This window comes from Loxodonta africana, chromosome 7, assembly GCF_030014295.1.
Source record: "Loxodonta africana isolate mLoxAfr1 chromosome 7, mLoxAfr1.hap2, whole genome shotgun sequence".
In the NCBI taxonomy this organism is placed as follows: domain Eukaryota; kingdom Metazoa; phylum Chordata; class Mammalia; order Proboscidea; family Elephantidae; genus Loxodonta; species Loxodonta africana.
In genome coordinates this window covers 51,883,226-51,906,778 of record NC_087348.1, presented here as the reverse complement: position 1 = coordinate 51,906,778, position 23,553 = coordinate 51,883,226, and the positions used below count along the sequence as shown (strand labels likewise).

The 23,553-nt window shown below is 38.9% G+C and overlaps 1 protein-coding gene across 1 annotated transcript in view; it reads left to right on the top strand.

Moving 5' to 3' along the window:
* The first annotated feature begins 4,029 nt into the window (after positions 1-4,029).
* The window catches only part of DNAJC24 (DnaJ heat shock protein family (Hsp40) member C24), a 56,657-nt gene continuing 37,133 nt past the window's right edge, over positions 4,030-23,553 (top strand). The window contains exons 1-2 of the mRNA XM_003412302.4: positions 4,030-4,151; positions 5,043-5,186. Coding sequence (XP_003412350.1) covers positions 5,076-5,186 — 111 coding nt within the window. The 5' untranslated portion in view covers positions 4,030-4,151; positions 5,043-5,075. The remainder of the gene's footprint in view (positions 4,152-5,042; positions 5,187-23,553) is intronic.

The window sequence follows — 23,553 nt, the reverse complement described above, 5'->3', positions numbered from 1 at the left end:
ATTACATGCGATTAAAGAGGTAGTTGAAAAAGCAACCAGCATGCCTTGGAGGAGCGACTGATTGTAGATTTAGGTCAAGACAGACAGCAAGGAGCTATCAAATACTAGTGGGCTGTGCCAGAGGACATAGGAGTCAACATGGACGGGTTCCTATTGCCAAAATATGGGACAATTAGAGCTTGAAAAGAAAAATAAAGAAATACAGTGGACTGAAAATACATTGAATATATAAAAACTGATGGGTTCAAAATTATGACGTGCTTCAGGGATGTATAGTGAAGTCATGTAGAGACAGAATGACTAAATATTTGGGATTTTCTGGGCAGGGATGAGCAAGAAGTATATTTCTTACTTTACAAGCCCAAATATGCACACATATACACATAAGAAAGATAACTGAGGTAGCGTGCTTATACTTTTCTTTTCAGAATTAAGTAAAAGAAGAAACAAAAAAGATACGACAATAACCTAATTGCACAGTAAATCAAAACAGAGTGTTTTTTGCTGTAAAGACCGGGGTATCTGAGACTATCTGTACAGACAAGGAAGGACCGAGCAGTGGAAAAGGGGAATTTAAGAGCTAGAGAAGTCTAAGGGGGTGGGGACCCTTATTCTGATAATACTGTGTAGGAAGGTATTCTTAACACTCAGTTCTGTTACTTTATCCATTTCCTTAGGGCCACAGAGAGGGTAAGTATACTGAAAAAAAATACTGAAGCCAGGACTAAAACCTGACCTCTGACTAGTATAGTGTTCCCTGGTAAACATCGATAAACTTTGGTTGCTATACATTTGCCTATTCTAGATATTTCATCTAAGTGGGATGAAACACCATTTGTCCTTTTGTGACTGACTTATTTCACTCAGCATAATATTTTCAAAATTCATCCATGTTTTAGCATGTACCAGGACTCATTTCTCTTTATGGCTCACTCAGTTAATAGTCATGCTTCATACCATCATTAAATAACTGACTATACTAAAATATTTTATTTATTGTGCTTAAGTTTATTTTGATTGCTTCTCAATCTGAGAATTGGTAGAAAAAAGAAAAGAAAAAAAAGAAGCAAACAAACAGTAATGCCAACAAAACCACCTTAACAGAGCAAATTCTTTGAAGTGAAATTTGTCTAATGCTGCCAAGAAGTAATGAGAAGTAGCTTTCACCTCAGGGTACAATGCAAGAAAGAGAGGTAAATGTAAATAAGCATAAAAAAAAAAAAAACTCATTGCCATCGAGTCGATTCCGACTCATAGCGACCCTATAGAACAGAGTAGAACTGTCCCATAGAGTTTCCAAGGAGCACCTGGTAGATTCAAACTGCCAACCTTTGTGGTTAGTAGCCATAGCTCTTAACCACTACACCACCAGGGTTTCCGTAAATAAGCATAACAAAAACCAAACCCAAACCCAGTGCCGTCCAGTTGATTCCCTAGAGGACAGAGTAAAACTGCCCCATAGTGTTTCCAAGGAGCGCCCAGCAGATTCGAACTGGCGACCCTTTGTTTAGCAGCGGTAGCACTGAACCACTAGGCCACCTGGGTTTCCGTAAATAAGCATGGTCGGGGGGGGGGCGGAATCTAACAAAAAACTCAACAGTGCTCTTTCGGATGGAAGTAGTCATCTGCAACTGCCTCAAAAAGTGTGCAGTTCAATCTGCTTCTTCTGTAAACTTGAAAGATAGCATAACTGCCCTAGGAATATGGAGATTTGCTAAGAGCTGGTTCCACTGCTACCAATGAGTTATTTGGCCTTGATCCTTAGTTTGCTGCCTCATCTACAAATGATAACAATAACACCCGTCTTACTTGCCTCTGGCTGGAAATGAAATTGGAGCTAGGTAGCAGATGTGAAAGAACCTTAAAAATTTGTTTTGTATGGAATACTACGCATCGATAAAGAGCAGTGACGAATCTGTGAAACATTTCATAACATGGAGGAACCTGGAAGGCATTATGCTGAGTGAAATTAGTCAGATGCAAAAGGACAAATATTATATAAGACCACTATTATAAGATCTTGAGAAATAGTATAAACTGAAAAGAACACATACTTTTGTGGTTACGAGGAGGGGAGGGAGGGAGGGTGGGAGAGGGTTATTTACTGAATAGTTAGTAGATAAGAAGCTACTTTAGGTGAAGGGAAGGACAATACTCAATACACGGAAGGTCAGCTCAACTGGACTGGACCAAAAGCAGTTTCCGGGATAAAATGAATGCTTCAAAGGTCAGCGGAGCAAGGGCGGGGGTCTGGGGAACATGGTTTAAGGGGACTTCTAAGTCAATTGGCAAAATAATTCTATTATGAAAACATTCTGCATCCCACTTTGAAATGTGGCGTCTGGGGTCTTAAATGCTAACAAGCAGCCATCTAAGATCCATCAATTGGTCTCAACCCACCTGGATCAAAGGAGAATGAAGAACACCAAGGTCACATGATAACTTTGAGCCCAAGAGACAGAAAGGGCCACATGAACCAGAGACTTACATCATCCTGAGACCAGAAGAACTAGATGTTGCCCGGCCACAACCAATGACTGCCCTGACAGGGAGCACAACAGAGAACCCCTGAGGGAGCAGGAGGTCAGTGGGATGCAGACCCCAAATTCTCATAAAAAGACCAGACTTCATGGTCTGACTGAGACTAGAGGAATCCCGGTGGTCATGGTCCCCAAACCTTCTGTTGGCCCAGGACAGGAACCATTCCCGAAGACAACTCATAAGACATGGAAGGGACTGGACAATGGGTTGGAGAGAGATGCTGATGAAGAGTGAGCTACTTGTATCAGGTGGACACTTGAGACTGTGTTGGCATCTCCTGTCTGGAGGGGAGATAGGAGGATAGAGAGGGTTAGAAACTGGCAAAATGGTCACAAAAGGAGAGACTGGAAGGAGGGAGCGGGCTGACTCATTAGGGGGAGAGTAAGCGGGAGTATGTAGTAAGGTGTATATAAGCTTATATGTGACAGACTGACGATTTGTAAACGTTCACTTAAAGCTCAAAAAAAATTATTAAAAAAAAAGATTACAGTCTTGGGAAAAAAAAGAAAACCCCCATTTTATCCCTTTTATTACAAGGCTTTTCGTCAGAAAAAAAAAAAAAAAGAGGACCATGACTAATTCTCACTGCCAATTGTATCTACTATTTTTTCATGTCTTTTCTGAATGTATTTGGAGGGTATTATTTTGTCTACTGTGTGTTATAATAACTAACTGCTTAATAAAAGATTTCCAGTGATAACAAAAAAAAATTTGTTTCGTTTTGTAAGTTGCTAAGGTTTTTTTTTTTTTAAGGTCTAAGAGAAGTAATTACGTTGAACATCCTTTGAAGAAAAAATATTAAAACTGAAAAACAAATTGGCATGTTTGTTGTTGTTGTGTGCGGTCGAGTAGATTGCGACTCATACCGACCCTACAGGATAGAGTAGAACTGCCCCATACGGCTTCCACGAAGCGGCTGGTGGATTTGAACTGCTGACCTTTTGGCTAGCAGCCGAGCTAACTACGCCACCAGGGCTCCCATGTTTTAGTCGCCCTAATTTTCCAATGGGGCCCTAGTGGTGCAGTGGTTAAGACCGCAGGCTGCTAACCAAAAAGGCCGGCAGTTCGAATCCATTAGCGGCTCCTTCGTAAACCCCATCGGGTAGTTCTACTCTGTCCTATAAGGTCGCTATGAGTCGGACTCGATGGCAACGAATAATTTTCGAATGCGACCATTGTGAGGGAAGTGTAGATATCCTCACCCTTCCCATATCTCCTCTCCCCGCTCCCCAAATGCACAGAACACCCACAAAAGGATTGGGAGTAAGATTGAGTGGCATAAGCGGAGGAAGCTTTGGGGAAGGCGGAGAAGGCTGGAGGGGTGTTTGCTGAGGAAAAGGAGAGAAGCACAGAGAGGAGAGAAACGCATTTCTCCATAGTTGGGGAACTTACTGCTGCATGTCAACTCGGTCAGTCCAAGCAACAACTGGTTACCATAGCGACAGCGTCGCAAAGGGCGGAGCGGCGCTTCCGCTCAGTGTCTCCGCCTCTACGACTCGACCAGAAACCTTTGCACGTCAGAGCAATGACTTCCGGCGGAAGGTAAAGCCGGTTCCGAGTTCTGGCCTAAAGAAGGCATGGAGTGGACACCCACGGCTGTATAAAGATTGGTAAGTCTGATATCGCGTAAAGCCAGGAGAGGGTACTGGGTTGACTGGGAGCCCAGTGGATCCCCAAGTCCCAACTTGAGGGGCCCCAGATGTCTCATAACGTTCTCAGCTGTGGGAAGAGGTCCATTGCTTTCCGGGGCGCCTGACGGAGACTTTTCTGTGACCTGGAGGGCTTGGGGGCATCCCCGAGTGGACAGTTTCGGGGATCTTTCTTTGTGAGGCCTGAGCGCCTCACCAATAACAGAGGGACTTTTGCCTTCTACCTTCCCCTGCCAACCGGCTGTTTTGTGTATAAAAAAATTTTGTGTGTATTATCCTTCAAAAGTAATCTGAGGGAGAAAAGTGAACGAGAAATTCGGAAGGAGTGTCTGCAAATTCATTTTTGTTCTTTGGTGTTTTGTTTTTGCTTTGTTATGTTTAATTTCTTTTTGTAAACCTTTATTAAGCTTCTCTAGTGGGTTTAGTAAAAGGTGCCCTGGTGGCTCAGTGGTTTAGCGCTCGGCTGCTAAGTGAAAGGTAGACAGTTCGAACTCACCAGCCGCTCCGCGGGAGAATCGTGTGGCGGTTGGCTCCCTAAAGATTTACAGTTGTAGATACACAATGGGGCAGCACTCCTCTGTCCTCTAGGGTCGCTGTGAGTCGGAGTCGACTCAACGGCAACGGGTAGTGTGTTTAGTGAGCACCTACTGTGTGCTGGTTTACCAAAAGAGTAGCAAAAATTCTTTTTTAGAGGGTCATCCACCACTCGGACTCATTATTAAATTCCTTTTTTTTATGCTTTTGGATACTCATTGATTTAAGATATAAGCGTATTAGAGAACTTAAAAAATCAGTACTTGCTTGTTTTGTATATAAATGCAAGTCAATGAAATTATCAATATTTTTATTCAGCTGAACTGAGAAAGGCCACTTCTTGCTCAATGGATGATGGCATTTGAGCAGATACCAAGAAAGGATTGGTACAGCATTCTGGGCGCACACCCATCTGCAAGTGTGTCAGACTTGAAACAAAAGTATCAAAAACTCATTTTAATGGTAAGTGTTTTCTCTTACATCATGGGGAAAAAATCAGTTTGTGAATGTTACCAGAAATTTGAGTTTCCCCCAAACGAAAATATGATATCACTGGCAGGGCTTAAGGTATAATTTGGTTTAATTTAAAATTTCAGTAATAATGAAAAAAAAAAAAAAAAAAACTTGATTTGAGGAGGAATAGCATCTTGGTTGGAACAGGGGCACTGAGTCAAGGCTGATCAAGTTCAGATCCTGACTCCACTAGTAACTAGCCGTGAGAATGTGGACAAGTTTCTTTCCCTTCTCTGTGCTTCAGTTTTTTTTTTATGCAAAATTCCCTGAAGTATTGTTGAGTGTTTAAATGAAATAATCCATATAAAATGCTTGGAAGAGTGGCAGTGTTATCATCCAGTAGCCACTAGCCACATGTAGCTATGGAGCACTTGAAATGTGACTAGTCCAAATTGAGATGTGTTCTAAGTATAAAATATACACTTGATTTTGGAGATTCAATATAAAGGAAAGGTGTAAAATAATTGCAGTAATTTTTAATGTTGGTTCCATTTTGAAATGATAATATTTTGGATATGCTTTTTTTACATATCATGCATAATATATATATCTGCATACAAAATGAAATATATTATCAAAATTAATTTTAGGTTTATTTTTAACATTACATATGTGGCTTGCATTTATAGCTTGCATTATTTTTCTTTTGGATAGTGCTGATTGAGGCCATTTGTACACTGTTTTTCAGCTAAGTCCTTTCTTTTTCTTAAATAAGTTGTATTTATAAATATATAGTACTTTTCTAAACTGTTATTTTTCTCAACCCGTATTTTAATGTTACTTTCTTAAGCCAATGTCTGTACCTCTATAATGATAGCTGGTTAACTCAGTTTCCAAAGAGTAGAAAACCATTGCTTGTATAGCATTAGTTGTTTCTCTAGTTTATACCAAAATCTCTGAGACTTTGCCATAACTATGAATGTTTAGATGTTTCACCATCAGGAGTGTATTGATATTCCTGCCTTAGGCAGTAAGTTGAACTAATTACTCTTAAAGTTTTTTCTATCTCAGAGTTTTTAAGATTTCTGTCAGTAAAATGAAGTAGATTTTATTGGTAGTTTTCCTAATATTAAATCATTCTTGTACCTTAGTTAACTGGGGTATGAGCCTGGAGAAGTAGCCTGGGTCTGAAACATGCAGGGCCTTGTAGACCATTTCGCTAATTTGTCTTTTACTTAAAGACAAGGAGAAGCCATCGACAATATTATTGCAGTTGTCATATAGCAAAGTGGATGAACCATTTTACAGATGCGCTGGCAGTGTATGAAAGGGTTCCAGTTGCTCCACATCCTCATCAATATTTGCTGCTATTACTGTATTTCATTTCAGCAATTTCAGTTCTTGGCCCTTTGACATTTTAGGTGGGATAATTCTTTGTTGTGTGAAATTGTCCTGTGTACTCTAGGATGTATAGTGGTATCCCTGGCCTCTACCCACTAGGTGCCACTAAAAACTCATCGCAGTTGAGTCGATTCTGACTCATAACGACCCTGTAGGATGGAGCAGAACTGCCTCATAGGGTTTCCAAGGCTGGGTTTGAACCACTGACTTTTCAATAAGTAGCTAAGCGTTTCACCACTGTCCCATCAGGGCTCCTCTGGATGCCAGTGTTGTTAGGTGCTGTTGAGTCGGTTCTGACTCACAGGGACTCTGTGTACAACAGTATGAGACACTGCCCTGTCCTGCGCCATCCTCACAATTGTTGTGTTTGAGTCCATTGTTGCAGCCGCTGTGTCAATCCATCTTGTTGAATGTCTTCCTCTTTTTCACTGACCTGCAACTTTACCAAGCATGATGCCCTTCTCAAGGGACTGATCCCTCCTGATAACTTGTCCAGAGTATGTGAAACATAGTCTCACCATTGTTGCCTCTGAGAAGCATTCAAGCTGTACCTCTTCCAAGGCAGATTTGTTCATTCTTTTGGCAGTCCATAGTATATTCAATGTTCTTTGCCAACACCATACTTCAAAAAAGCATCAATTCTTCCGTCCTCCTTATTCATTGTCGAGCTTTCTCGAGCATATGAGGCGGTTGAAGATACCATGGCTTGGGTCAGGCGCACCTTAGTCTTCAAGGTGACATCTTCACTTTTTAACACTTTAAAGAGGTTTTTTGTAGCACGTTTACCCAGTACAATATATCATTTGATTTCTTGACTGCAGCTTCCATGGGTATTGATTGTGGATCTGAATAAAATGAAATCCTTGGCAACTTCAATCTTTTCTCCGTTTATTGTGATGTTGTTTATTGTAGCTTGATATCAGTCTCAAAGTCAGGTGATCTCTCTAATTTTGTACTTCTTTTCAAGTTTATTTTGGTTATTCTAAGTTGCTTGCATTTCCATAGAAATTTTAGAATTAATTTGTCAATTTCTACTTTTAAAAAATCCTGCTTTAATTTTAATTGGGATTGCATTGACTGTATATCCATTTGGCACAGTGAACATACTAACAATATTGAGTCTCGTACTCAATGAACATGTTATATCTCTCCATTTACTCGAGTCTTCTTTAATTTCTCTCAGCAGTATTTTATAATTTTCAACGTAGAGGTCATACACGTTTCATTAGATTTATTCCTAGATATTTGATGTTTTTTGGTTCTGTTTTTAAAAATCCGATCTGACAATCTCTGCCTTTTTATTTGAGTGCTTAGTTCATTTACACTTAATGTAGTTTATTAACAATGTTTGGGATTAAATCTACAATTTTTTAATATTTGTTCTGCCTACTCTTTCTCTGTTCCTTTTTATCATCTTTTGGGTGAATCAAGTATTTATTAGTTATCCATTTTATTTCCTGTGTTGGGTTTTTAATTATGCCTTTTTGTGTGCTTTTTAATGATTGTTCTAGAGATTATAATATGCATCTTTACGTTATCATGGTTTGCCTTCAAAAAATATGCTATCAGTTCACAGTGTTAACAGCCTTCTTACTGTCCTCTTCCCTTTTGCATTTGCTTCCATGTATTTTACATCATGCTGTTAAAAACCCTACAGTATATGTAAATATGTAATATTCTTTTTTAGAAATAATATTGTATATTATTTAATATACAAGTTTACACAGCAGATTAGGTTCCCATTCAACAATTTTTATACAAATTGTTCAGTGGCATTGGTTGTAGTCTTCACAATGTGTGAACATTCTCATTGTTTCTGTTCTGGTTGTTCCCATTTCCAGCAATCTAGTTATCATGCCCCCTTATCTTTTCATCTCTCTTTTTTTTTTAAGTAATCGTTAATCATTTGTTCTCATATAGATGATTTTTTAAGGGAGTGCCATATCAATATTCTTTTAAAGAGATTTATTGATCTGTGTGTATCAGAATAATTTTTTTTAAGGCCTTTATAGATTCTGCTATGTTTACCCTTCCTGATGTTTTCCATTCCTTCCTATAGAAGGTTTCTATCTGGTATTATTTCTCTTTGGCCTGTAGCATTTCTCACTTTCATTTTTGAAAGATACTCTTTTATTCTCACTAAATAAATGGTCATCCTTCTTAGCAGCAGTTACATTCTTTTTTTTTACAAGTTTGTCACACTTTTCCTTGATAAATATTTTTTAATTGTCTTCCAGGACATGATAATTTCCCAGTGTACGTACTGAAACTGTCTCTGAAAAGTAGCAAGCACTCATAAATATTTGTTGAATGATTTAACTGTATGAATGTAGTTTATTTTATACTGTAATCTCTGTTGACAATTTTGTATGTTTAATGTTTAAGAGCACTGCCTTATTTCTGTTTTTCTGTGGCCTCCTGTTACTGTCTAAAAACAAAAACCAAACCAAACCTGTTGCTGTCAAGTCAATTCTGACTCATAGCAACCGTATAGGACAGATTAGAACTGTCCCATAGGGTTTCCAAGGAGCAGCTGGTAGATTTGAACTGTTAACCTTTTGGTTAGCAGCCAAGCTCTTAAGCAGCTGTGCCACCAAGGCTCTGTTACTGTTTTAGGGATACAAAGTTTTTCTGAGGTTGTTGATGTTTCTTTAAGTTTTCTTCTTTTTCCACTTTTATTTCTCTTCCCTCTCAGTTCCTCCTCTTCTCCCTGCTTTTTGTTATAGGGTCTTTTTTCACAAATTTGGTGATCCTTGATTGTCACGTGTTGATATTTAAGAATGAAATGTTACAAGCTAATTTGAAAGTTCATATGCATGGCTGGGGATGCATGGATGTTCCTGGAAGAGCATCAGATAAGGTCCATCATTTTGTTGCATGGCCCCAAATATCAACATCTGAATCCGTTTCCCAGAGAGGAATTCTCTAGTCTCTTGTGTATGAAGACAGGAACTTTTGGCTCACTGCACAGTTTGTCAGCTTTCACTTTATCCCTTTGTTTTCAGTGCACCTTTCTACCCTGTCTGTCAGTGTGGTGGTTAATGTCCCCAAATCTAGAACCTTTCTGGTTCTGCCTCCCAACACAATAAACCTCTAGCTTTCTGCTGCACTAAAAGGGAGTAGATGTCTGACTTTGTGGTGTGGGAAGGAGATCCTTTTGAAGCCTCAACCAGTCTTCCTGTTGTTCAGTCCTGTCCCTCAACCCCATTATCAAAGGACCCTTCAGTTCCTCAGATTTTCTGCCTCATCATTTATCAGCATACTTCTTGTTAGTCTCTATCCCTTTAGGCCTTGGCTTCAGTTTTCTCAGGTAGGCTGAATTGGTTATCATTTATTCATCAGTTTTCCATCTCTCCAAGCTTTGGTGTGTCTTACCTGCTTTTTGTCTCCTTTCATATTGTGTTTGTTCTTGTCTATGCCTTCTTTTTTATTATTCCTTTGTTGTCATTTTAGTGGAGTTTTTGGGGGGAACAGGGGTAAATATGTATATATATTTGCTGTTTAACCAGAAGTACTGAACTATTTTCAGTTCTGTTTAGGGGCTGGATGCCCTTCCTTGGACATGTGCCTTTTCAATTTCTGCTCTCTCTCCTTGGTCCATTGTGTCCCATCTCCTAACCCATCTGGCTAACTTTTACTCCTTGTTTTAAAATCAGCTGAGTTGTAACGCACTCGTACTCTGCTCACCTTATGTCTTCTCTTCGTGAGTACCTTTACATGGTAGTAGTGCATTTAGTGCTGTTTCTGCAGAACAGAGAGGTATAGCTGTCAGATAAGGAGATTGAGGGTAGGTGGAGGTTTGAAGTTTTTTTCCCCTGATTTTCTCTTAGAAGATGGAAGAGACTCAAGCATGTTTAAATTCTTTGGAAAGTGGCCAGGAGAAAGTTTGGGGTTGAAGTTCAAGGAGAGAGAGAACGATTGCCTGCCGGAAGGTAAAAGCAGATGGTATCTCAAGCATAGATAGAAGGATTAGCTTTAGGTGAGAGAAGAGAAGAACCTGTCTCCATTGTTACAGGATGTAAGAAAGAAATGATGGGTGAAAGAGCTGGTTCATTTGTCTACTTGGTGACAGGAAGTTGATGAGCTCTCATTTGGTGGCTTCTCTCTTTCTCTGTGAAGTAGGAGACAAGGTACCTGTTGAGAGACTGAGTGAGAGAGAAAGTGAAGCAGCAAATTACAGGAGATTTTTAACTAGCATAATTCTGGGAGGGCCCCTTGTAAGTAGCTGTGATACAGCAAGAACTCTCAACAACTGGACAGCTGCACCAAAAGCTATAAGGAGGCACCGAAACAATCAGCCTAGTGTTTTAGCCTCGTTTAACCTGTCGATAGTTGCTATATTAAAGCTTAGCATGATAATTTACGTTCATAATCATGGCCATGAGTTAAATTACTTTCAGTATATTCTGGTTAAAGTAAAAAAGTATGTAGTAGTAAGCATATAATTAGTAGCACACATTGTATGTTATGGTTTACACATGCTTTTACATCTTACTTGTTTTTTATATTTTCAGCAGTCCTGTAAGATAGGTAACGTTATCCTTATGTTTGCAGTTGAGAAAACCAAGGCTTAGTTACAGTTAAGTGGTTTTTCTGAAACAAACAGTTAGTAGAGGATCAAATCTGGGCTTGATCATATATCCTCCAACTCTAGACTCTCTTTCATTACATCATATGTCTGCTCATAATTGCTCTCCATAAGGATTTATAGTTGTTTAAAGGCATAATTTTCAGTTTTCTGGATTTCCATGGAATATCTCACTCAAGCCTGTTTTACCTAGGACTAGTATTGCCACTCCTACTCTTTTTTGGTAGTTGCTTGATGTATTTTTTTCCATCCTTTGATTTTTAATAAATTTTCATCTTTGTTTCTAAGGAGTGTCTCTTGTAGTCAGCATATTGATGGATCCTGTTTTCTAATATATCGTGTCACTCTGTGTTTCTTTATGGGTACATTTAGGCCATTTACATTCAGTGTAATTGATAGGTGTGAGTTTATTGCTGTTATTTTGTAGTGCTTTTTTTTGTGGTGCTAACATTTTCTTTGTTCCTCTTACTCTCCTGTGCTGAGTTCATTTCGTTTGTGGATTTCTTTTTCATTTCTTTTGTTTTTGTAGATTTTGTTTTTATTGAGACTTTATGTTTTTCTTCTTTATGTTGATAAGTACATTTGTTAACTTTCTTTGTGGTTACCTTGAGATTTACCCTTCTCTTCCTAGGTTTGAACCAGTCTATTATTACTTGCTATTGCCTTGGCTTCCTTTCCTACACCGTTTATTCTCTCTTTTATTGTTCTGACATTGTTATCATTTACAGATTAACCTCTCTGGTTCCCTGTTGAAATCCTTTTGGTTTTGGATGGTCCTTGAGAGTTCATTTTCTGAGTTGGTGTCTGGCTGGTACAATCTTGTGTCCTAGATTCAGGCTGTGGCCTGATGTTGTTTGTTCTCAGACCGAAGGTCTCCCTTTAATAATCCTTTTAGATTTGGTTTGGTTTTGACAAAACAGATTAATTTCTGTTAATCTGGAAATGTCCTAATTTCACCATCATATTTGAACGAAAATTTTGCAGGATACATTATTCTTGGTTGGCAGTTTTTTTCTTTCAAGGTGTTATATGTCATCCCATTGCTTTCTTGCTTGCATGGTTTCTGCCGAATAATCAGAGTTTAGTCTTATTGTTTCTCCTCTGTATGTGACTTTTTGTTTTTCTCAAGCTGTTCTCAGGATTTTTCTTTGTCTTTGGTTTTGGTGAGTGTGAATACGATATGCCTTGGTGTTTTTCTTTTGGGGTCTATCCTAGGTGAGATTCGTTAAGCTTCTTGAATGGTCAGCCTTTCATCATTCATGATATTAGAGAAATTTTCTGTCAGCAGTTCTTCGATGATCCTCTCGGTGTTTTCCAATTTTTCTCCCTGTTTTAGAACTCCGATCACTCACAGATTTTTACTTTTGATTGTCTCCCACGTAATTCTCAGGGTTTCCTTATATTTCTTCATTCTTTTTTCTAATTTTCCTCAAACAGTTGTATCCAGGTGTTTGTCTTCATTTCACTGATCCTGTCTTGTATCATTTCAGGCCTGCTCCTCAGCCCTCCTCTGACACTGTCCATTTCTGAAATCTTGTTGTTAATCTTTTGGATTACTAATTGTTATTTTTGTATGATTTCTAGTTATGAATTTATTTTGGCATTTTGTTCCTGTATTATTTTCCTGAAATTCTTCCATTTTTTTGGTCTGTTTTTTCCATGAATTTGTCTATTTTTTCCTCATTTTTGTCTGCTTTTTGCTTCAACTCTTAGATGGCTCTGAATATTAGATATTTGAATTTCCTGTCAGGTAATTCTAGTGCTTTTTCGTCTACTGGAAAGTCATCTGGTATTTTACTTTGGATGCCTACTGGAACTATCCTGTCCTGTTTTTTTTAATATGTTTTGATTTTGTCTGCTGTCTTCAGGACATTCAGTAGTTATTTTCTTCATTTCTTGATTGCAGATTTGTTTTGTCCTGGTTTTGTTTTATTTGGTTATGTCTGAGCAAGTGGGCTGTGCCACCTCTGTTGTTTGCTCATCTGTAGCCGCGATACTTTTCACCTCCTTGTCCAATGGGTGGGGTCAGTCACTCAGCTTGGTGCACCAGGGCAGGTTCAGCTGAAGGGGAGGGGCTGGGATGGGTTGTTTGTGGCATGTACTAGGGCTGACAGGGCGGGCCAGGAATCAGTGCCAGGCAGGTTCTGGTAGGCCGTGCCTGTGCAGGTGCTGTGTCTCCTCCTGGGAACTTCACAAAGCTGCTTTCTCGTACTTCCTGTCTGCCAATTTGCAACAGGGGGCGGGGAGCGAATCCAAGCGGCACAGACGCTGCACTTCCCGGTCGGCTGAGCCACCCAGCCAGCTGGGAAGTTGTACGTAGAGCAGCGGGGAGAGGATGAGGGGTGGGGAAGCATGTATCGCTGGTTACCACTCTGTCTCCTTTTGGGAGCCTCGTGGAGCTGCTTTCTCGTGCTCCCTCTCAGCCAGTCTCCAACAGGAGTCCAAGGTGGTGAATCTGCCCTGTGTTAGCTGATAAGGAAACTTGGCACGTATCTCTCCTTGCCCTCACTCCTCTGTCAGTTTCTTATTCCATTTGGTGTTTGGCTGAGTTCTTTATCTTTTCATTTGGTACTTTGGATTCCAAGAATGATGTTTGTCTCTGTTTTACTTAGCTTTTTGGATCTTTGCCGTGGAGGGATGGCGTGGTGCTTCTGTCTGTGGCACCATGTTGGCTGGAAGTCCCTTATTCTTTTTATGTAAGTTTAGACTTTCGGATAGAGTTAGGAAAGAGAAAATATAAGGGAATACCATGTTATTTATCACGTTTAACCAAGAAAAATAAACACATTGCTCTCCAGTCAAATTCCCACTCATAGGGACTGTAGTTAGATTTTTTAAAAAACAGGCTTCTAAATTTCATATTCTTGTTTCCCAGTTTGAATTACCATATTTTCTTGGTCTTTGTTTTTCAACTCTCTGTCACAAAACAGTTGGAAAACAAAATTACATTTGACTAATACCATTCCGTATCTAATTTTGTAAAAAGGCACATTTATTACGTATACTTTCCCAAGTTCAGAAGATTTTTAACACCTCCTACATAATTAGTTGTTGGGATAAAATATTGCCAAATCGTAGGCTGCAAAGTTTACAGTCTATGCTGATTTAGTAAATACTGTTTGCTTATTTTAATTTTTGTAAATATAGTTCTTACTTAGGGTCTTGATTCTGAAAAAAATTCTTAATGACTAATTGAGATATTTTAGAATGCTTTAAAGATGAATATAAAGGGCAGAATTAGCGTGAAAGGTATTTATTTCACGTACCGTAAAGTCTATTGCCTAATAATTTATTATATAAGAATAAAAGTAATGAAATCAATATTTTCCTAATAGGAGCTTACTCATAAAAGTGCATTGCTTTTCTTTTCTCCATGGAATTTTTTCTTTTTCAAATATTTTATTGTTTTAGGCCAAAGTTTACACAGCAAGTTAGGTTCCCATTTAACAGTTTTTGTGTACATTGTTCTATGACACTGGGTATAGTTTTCACCATGTGTCAGCATTCTTATTATTTGCATTCTGTTTCTATTTATCTAGCTTTCCTGTACCTCCTTGCCTTCTTTTTTTTTTTTTTTTTTGCTTTTGGGTAAATGTTGACTGTTTGGTGTCATATTGTTTAAGGGAGCACATTCCTCATTGGGTGAAATTGTTTATAAGCCAATCTATTATTTGCCTGAAAGAAGACCTCCAGGATTGGCTTCAGTTCCAAGTTAAAAAGGTATCTTAAGGTGAGAGTCTTGAGGGTTTCTCTTATCAGTCCAATAAGTCTCATCTTTTTTAGTTTTCTGCTATAACATTTTAAACAACCCACTGCTTTGAAATGGTCCAGAGTCCAGAATGGTTAATTTTATTATTCATATATTTTTGGCAGTTATGCATGTAAAAATTGCTATTTACTGAGAATAAAGCTTCCCCCCAAAAGCTTTGTCAAATTGAAAATTGGGGGTCTTTTTCCATTGATTCTGATAATATTACAGGATACCTTTCAACTGGAAAAGAATTGTTGTGTTGGAAAATTATATACTGCTGTTACAATATGTTCCATAATCTTAAAGAAAATCCATGTAATTTGAGTCAGGAGTGTGCAGGATGCTCTTATTCTTAATGTTGAAAGGGTATAAAATGCCACTTAATACTTACGTGAGCATTCAGAGAGTCTCTTCTAGCTTTAAGTGGTTATATGGAGATTAGCATTAAGCTAGGTTTATAATATATTTTAGTGGCTTGAAAAAGAACATAGAGTACCCGTGCTGTAGTTGGAGGACGATTACCCCATCAGAAAAGAAGGGAGCTAGGAACGATTCTTTAAATAGGTCTTTCAACTGTATTACAAAGCGAAGTGATCTTGATTACAGGAAAGGTACTTAGGTATTAAAAGAAATTTTATGAAAAAAATCTGGAAATGTTGTAAGTAAAAATCGGAAGGGAATAACTTGTACTGAACTTTATAATTTTTGCTAATGTGATTAACTGTTCAGCTATTGTCTAGGTGACTTATAGAATACAAGGTATTTAAGAATAAATTACTTAGGTATCTAATGGAGATGCTATTATAAACTATTCTTTTTCATGATAAAAGTGGTAGGAGCAAGACATTTTAAATGAACGCTTAAGTGATAATTTTAGCAAATACATAGCACTCTTCCTGTCTTATGTGTAGTTACTCATTTAACCCTTTGAGGTAAGATACAAACTATTATCTCTAACATGCAGATATGGAAACTGAGGCTCAGACATTGAGTAACATGGGTCCCTGTGTGGTACACATGGTTAATGCACTTGGCTGCGAACCAGAAGGTTAACGGTTCAAGTGCACTCAAAGGTACCTTGAAAGAAAAGCTTTACAACCTACCTCCGAAAACTTAGCCATTGAAAACCTTATGGAGCACAGTTCTACTCTGACACGAGTGGTGTCACCATGAGTCAGAATCAAGTCAGTGGCAATTGGTTTTTACTGTGGTTAGTGGCACGAAATTATGACACAGTCTAAATATACTGTGGAAATTAGGTAAATTAAGGCAGGCAGGCAGTTAAATTTCTAGTGTTTTTTTTGTCTTGTTTTGCTTTTCTTTTTTTAAATCTTTCTACTGCATGTATGTAATAATAATATATCTTTAGAGAAAAGGCAGCATTTATATTAAAGGTACACAATAGTGAAAGGTTAAAAGTGTGGGCTCTGTAGTCAAATTCCTGGGTTTGAATTCTGACTTTGTCACATATTAGCTGTGTGACTGTGAACAAGCAGCTTAACTTCTGGGTTTGTTTCCTTATCTGCAGAATAGGTATGATTCATTCATTTATTCATAGTAGGTATTTATTGAACATCTATTATGTGTCAATCCTATTCTGGGTATATAATAGCTAAATACCTATCTAGTAAGGTAGTTACAAGGATTTAAATAGTATACATATAAAGCATTTAAAACAATGCTTGGCACATAGTAAATCCTCAGTTGTTATTTTACAGTTGCATCTTAATAATTCAGCATTAGACTGTTGGGTAAGTAGATTTTTGTTTAGCTGAAGGTTGACAGTTTCCTGTCTTTTCAACACAGTGAGGTGCTAAACGCCATACATTTGGCATTGCCTCCATGAGACTATGGCTCTGGGGGAGGTGAGAGTGATATAGTGTGGTAAGGCATTGCACCAAGAAACTGAAAAGGAGTGGCCTGAGATAATAGAAGTCAAACCAGGAAAGTATGGTGTCACCAAAGTCAAGGAGAAGAGACAGTGTGGCCAACAATTGCAAATATCGTTAGAGGGGCCAAAGGAAGCCTGCTGACTGAAAGAGGCCATTGGGCCTAGTGACTAAAAACCTCGGCAGCCCTGGAGAGCTAAGCAGCACAGAGTAGCAGCTGAAGTAGGACAGAACTTGGAGTCTCTCTTACAGGGCAAATAGGACCACCTGTATCCCTTGGGGTCTGTGATTTGATTAACAGCCTTGGCTGAATGATTTAAAAATTGAAAACAATTGAGTGGACCAGCCCACTGTTTAAGTGATTGCATAATTATACTAAGTGCATTATTATTAGTAGAAATGAGTGAAAATTATACCAGAAACATAGTGGAAGGTACAAAAAGTGTTGGTGTGGTACTGTGATCGCGTGGATTCTTACCATGCCTTACTATTAATTAATGAAATTTAGTCCTCCCGATTTCTCAGGGATATAAAAATATCTTCTTTAAGAAGTTCATCTTCCCTCGCCCTCCCCATTTCTACTAAAATTGCTGGGCCAACAAATTTGTGTCTTAAATTGCATAAACTCCATGGGCCACAGTTTTTTCCATCTATAAAAATGAGGTGCTTATACTGCATTACTTTCTAAAGCCAGCTCTAGAATTTATCTTTTTTCCCCCTCTTATTATATCCTCATTTGTCATATAGCTGAGCCCCAAGTCTGAAAAATTTTTGCCTAGTTTACCATCCTGGAAGTACAGGCAGTCCTTGGGTTGTGAACATCCAACTTATGTACAACCCGTAGTTACAAACCAACCCCCAAAAAGCCTATTACATTAAAAATTCAAGGTAGATACATCAGTGGTTCATAATAACAAACAGGCGTTCCTTTGCAATGCACATCAAAACATTATTACCATATTATCATGTTAATGATGTTTTAGTGTATCTGGAGGTGTTTAGTGTTTTTTATGCAAAGAAAGGTACACTATATACTATATACTATATACTAAAACTACATTGGATTTGAACCATACCTAATGTTGCGATTCACATGCGAATTTGACTTAAAAGACAGATTTAGGAACAGAACTTGTTCGTAATCTGGGGTCTGCCTGTAACTTTCTATTGGTGATCCAAAATTGTTGACTCATAATGTGTCCACTGTACACAAGGTAGTGTGAATTGACCTGTCTCCAGTTGGTTATGGGTTTAAGATAAATACTTCCTTTATAGGCTTGCCTAAAATTCCACCACTTATACTCCTAAAGTTTAATCTGAATATAAATGCTACACAGTTTGCGTTTACAGAAAGTGAAAGAATCTCAAAATAAATCTCTAATTATAATTTGACTTGTCTAGCATTTTTTAGCAGATAGGAAGTCCATGTGAAGAGATGGTTTAGGGCATTGTTAATTTATCACATTGTCTGGCTTAAAAGAATCATAGAATTTCAGAGAATCTAGCTAAAAGAATTATAGAATGTCAGAATGCAAAGGAACCTCTATTGCAGAAGGCGGTATGATTGGAAGAGTGGAAGTACTGAGTACAGAAAGATAAATGCTAAATGTTCAGAATCAAACGATGTGACTAAAGCTACAGACCAAAAATCGTTTCAAAACTTGCGTAAAATACTAAACAAAAATTGAAGTAGGATAAGTGAATGTTTTGTTTTAAAACACATTTACATTTAAAATTTCCTTATGGTATGGTGTACATTATTTCCAATTATGCCAAAATACAGAAGACATTTTCCCAAGGCTTCCTAAAAGAATTAATATCTCACTTTTATCACAGCTTTGGAATTCTAGAAACTGGAGTCATTGTTCCACTTTTTCTTTTAATTATCTGTGTCAAATAGCTAGAACTTAGTTATGTTTCTTATTAGGGTACATTTCTATTAGGCATTTTTAAAAAATCAACTTCATTAAGATACAATTTACATAAAATAAAATGCACCTATTTTTAGTAAAGTGCTATGAGTTTTGGGGAGCAAATGATTAAGCACTAGACTACTAGCCAGAATGGGGGTTTAGACCCACCCAGAGGAGCATCAGAAGTAACGCCCAGTGATCTACTTCTAAAAGGTCACAGCTTTGAAAACCCGATAGAGCAATTCTAGTCTATACACATGGGGTTCCCATGAGTTGGAATCGTTTTGATGGTAACTAACAACAACAATGAGTTTTTACTGTACATGCCTGTATAACCACCACCATCAAGATACAGAACATTTCCATCAACCCACAAATTTCCTTTGTGCTCCCCCTTCTTCCCTAGGTAACTGTAGATCTGCTTTCTGTCACTATAGATTTCTGTAGGCATTGTTTTAAGCTCTAAAAATACCTCGATGTTTATTTGGTCTTTAATGAACCAAATTAGGGAATATTTTTAAAGAGGGTTGAACTTATCCCTTCACCTACTCCTGAAGAATAAACCTTATTACAGCGTAGTACATAATATGCCTTCAACAAAAATGTGTAAGTCTAGTTAGTGCATTTGGGCTATGTTACATGTTGGTTGCATAGGTTTTATATAATTAAAAATAGTAACTGTCATCTTGCAAAGTAGTCATAAAACCGTGCCACCTGAGACATGAAACACCTTTAAAATTTGCCTTTAAGTAAATAATGAATTTTAGTTTATTAATTCCCCTTTACTTGTTAAGGTTATTTGTGTTTTGACTAAATTTTCCTTTATTTTCCAACTCATTTATACTTAATAAGTATAATAATTTATTTTGTATATATATGCCTGAATTATTTTCTATGTCACATTTGCAATTAATGCTGTTGCTGCCCACGTTATCTACTAATTAAAGATCAAATAGATTCTTAAACTCAGTAATGGGATATAAAACCCCTTCTCATTCTGTTAGGCTTTTGAAATATTGACTGTAAATTGAGCATTATTCTTGGTACAGTGTGTGGGAAGATAACCTAGAAGACATGCCTTTTTCCCTGAAGCAACTTAAACTAGTCAGTACCTTTGGGCTATCTCAAAATGTTTAAAAATGTAAAATAAAATAGTCCTTGAAGGTATTTTTTTTTTTTTTTTGAAGGTAGTCCAAAATACTGTCTTTGAGAATTATATTTTTCAGATTAATCAAATGTATGGATTTATATCTATTTATGAAGACTGAAACAATCTGAAGTTGTCTTTAGTAATTCAGGCACCCATTCACTCAACATTTGTTAGGGACGTTATTGTGGTTGGATTAGTACCTACTATATTCTAGGCGCTTCCTCTTAGGAGGAAGACACAAGTGTTTAAATACTTAGTATCTGTTGTGATAAATGCTATGATTTATGTGTAGTATGTAAATTCTAAAATGGGGTGTCATAGGGAGATTCTGTAGCATGGTGATTAAGAGCTGACTTTGGATCACTTTGCCCCCCTGGCTTTGAATCTCACCTCAGCCAGTTACCGTCTCTGTGACCCTGGGAGAGTTATTTAACCTCTCTGGGCCTCAGTTTTCTGAGAAATAAAACAGAAGGGCTAAGGAGGAAGTTGGCCCTGTTCTTTTTGGCCTCTCAATGTGGGATGCAGTGCTGTTCTCCCTTTTCTGATATTCCTTGCGGGTTCAGTGATAATGTTAGTCCTTGACCCATGTGAACTGATGACAAAATAGAGCCACCGCATGTGAAGTGATTTGACCTGTGGCAATTTTCAAGCCAGTGTTTTGTCTACACCTGTCCTCAGAGGCTGTCCAGCTGTTACATTTCATTTTTAATAACTCAGCCAAGAGCATAGAACATTTTTTGCTTTAGGTTTTCATAGTTGGTCTATAGATGTATTTTAGAGAGCTTTAAATAGTGTTTCAGAAGAGAATATTAGGATGACAAAGGACAAATTATCCTGTAGGTAAAGGAAAGTATCTGCAAAACAAAATGGGGAATATAAGTATAATTTGTAGTTTAGTAAGTTAAAGAATACCTTTCCTTAGGAAAGACGAATTAAGAGTCTTTAAAGTTACAAGACAGAAAAAAGGCTTTTGAAAAAAACCTCAGTTACCGGAGAGGGGGCCAAGATGGCTGACTAGGTAGACGCTACCTCGGATCCCTCTTGCAACAAAGACTCGGAAAAACAAGTGAATCGAATACATACATGACAGTCTACGAACCCTGAACAACAAACACAGATTTAAAGAGTTGACCTGAGCGACAGGGACGGAGAACGAACAACTACAGGGAAGCGGGGACTATTTTCAGAGCCCGGAGCCAGCATCCCAGTCAGGTAACCTTGGCGCCAGGCTTAGGACTGGGTGCAGGGGAGCTGAACACAACATCTTGTGATGGCGCAAACACGGGGCGCAGCCCTACCCCCCTGAACTGACCTTGGGAGGGGGCCCAGCCGGTCAGCTCGGGGTGGCGTGGCGACGTGGCCGGGAGGAGAAGTCCCTGGGAGGCAGCGACTGGTTTTGGAGCCAGGAGTACAGAGTCCCAGACGGGGAGCCTTGGCGCGGGGCTTTGGACTGGGCACAGGGGAGCTGAGCACGGCATCCGGTCACAGCGAAAACACGGGGCGCAGCCCTACCGCCCTGAACTGACCCTGTTAGGGGGCCCAGCCTGTCCGCGCCGGTGGCGGAAGGAGAAGTCCCTGGGAAGCAGCGATTGATTTTAGAGCCGGGAGTGCAGCGTCCCAGCCGGGGAACTTTGACGCGGGGCTTTGGACTGGCAGCGGAGGAACTGACCGCGGCTTCTGCGGGCCAGACCCTCGGGGGCAATCTCTACACAGCCAGCACATATGGGTGACAGGCCCCTCAGGAATCTCAGATAAAATAGTCATCCCAAGCAAGATAAGCAACTTTGGCTATATTCCGGGGTGCTACTCTCTCCTGTTTTTCTGAACCCTCCACTCCCCTTCCCAGGTGGCTTCATTAACATTGGAATTTCCTGAGCCAGAGGGAGAACGGCTCCAGCTCCACAGCTTTTCTTTTCCCTTTTTTTTTTTGGTCTTTTCCTAACCCATTCTTCCGGCCTGAGAGAAGCAACCACAAAAAACCCAGGGACCAAAAATCCTTCCCTAATTGGACTAAAAACACAGAACCAGCTCCAGCCAAGCATATCTGATCCATATCTCGGGCTTTCATCCCTACAGGGAACAAGGTGGCTACTATCGTGCAAAGGCATTTCTGATAGGGATCTGACTGCATTTTTTTTTTTTTGGATTTACTGGAAAAACAAGTTTCCCAGGTCTGATATCTCTGCTTATTCAACAGAGCCCTAACTAACCCACAACAGGGAACTGAGGGCTGAAGCTCCCCCCAGACCACCTAGCCTCTTGCCTTAGGGGTCTAAGGAGGGTGACACCTACCAATCTGTAGAGGTACTTACACTGGGGCCCTAAGATACAGCTGCAGAGCCCTTCCACCAAGGTGCTTTAGGAATAGAGACACACCTACCTCACTGACACTTGGGGGAAGCCTGTCAGCATCCTGCCCCCCCCCCAGAATGTGAACCCCAGCTGCTAATAGAATCTGGTGCACACAACTATCACCACTACTTCTCAAGGTGGATAGGTGTTAGGGTGCAGCACACACTTGATGACCCAAAATCAGATTCTACTCAAGAATAGTGAATACACTCGGGCATATATATCTGGCAACAGCCCAAACCAGCTGATAATAGGTCAAAACTAAGTCAAGGGCTACAACAATCAAGACAGCACAATCTAGTAGCCCATCCACATATATTGAAAGAAAACAAAACAAGATAAGACTCAGTGAGCAAATATAGAATAAACCACTACAATATCTTAGTGATGGCTCGGAGACAGCAGTTGATATCAAACCACATAAAGAAGCAGACCATGACAGCTTCTATCACCCCCCAAACAAAAGAATCAAAATCTTTCCCAAATGAAGATACAATCCTGGAATTTATCAGATACAGAATATAAAAAACTAATTTACAGAATGCTTCAAGATATCAGGGATGACCTCAGAAATGAAATAAGGCAAACTGCAGAAAAAGCCAAGGAACACACTGATAAAACAGTTGAAGAACTCAAAAAGATTATTCAAGAACATAGTGGAAAAATTAATAAGTTGCAAGAATCCATAGAGAGACAGCATGCAGAAATCCAAAAGATTAACAATAAAATTACAGAATTAGACAACGCAATAGGAAGTCAGAGGAGCAGACTCGAGCAATTAGAATGCAGAGTGGGAAATCTGGAGGACCAGGGAATTAACACCAACATAGCTGAAAAAAAATCAGATAAAAGAATTAAAAAAAGTGAAGAAACACTAAGAATCATGTGGGACTCAATCAAGAAGGATAACTTGCATGTGATTAGAGTCCCAGAACAGGGAGGGAGGACAGAAAACACAAATAGTTGAAGATCTGCTGACAGAAAACTTCCCTGACATCATGAAAGATGACAGGATATCTATCCAAGATGCTTATCGAACCCCATTTAAGATTGATCCAAAAAGAAAAACACCAAGATATATTATCATCAAACTTGCCAAAACCAAAGGTAAAGAGAAAATTTTAAAAGCAGCCAGGGAGAAAAGAAAGGTCCCCTTCATGGGAGAATCAATAAGAATAAGTTCAGACTACTCAGCAGAAACCATGCAGGCAAGAAGGCAAAGGGATGACATATACAGAGCACTGAGGGAAAAAAACTGCCAGCCAAGGATCATGTATCCAGCAAAACTCGCTCTGAAATATGAAGGCAAAATTAAGATATTTACAGATAAAC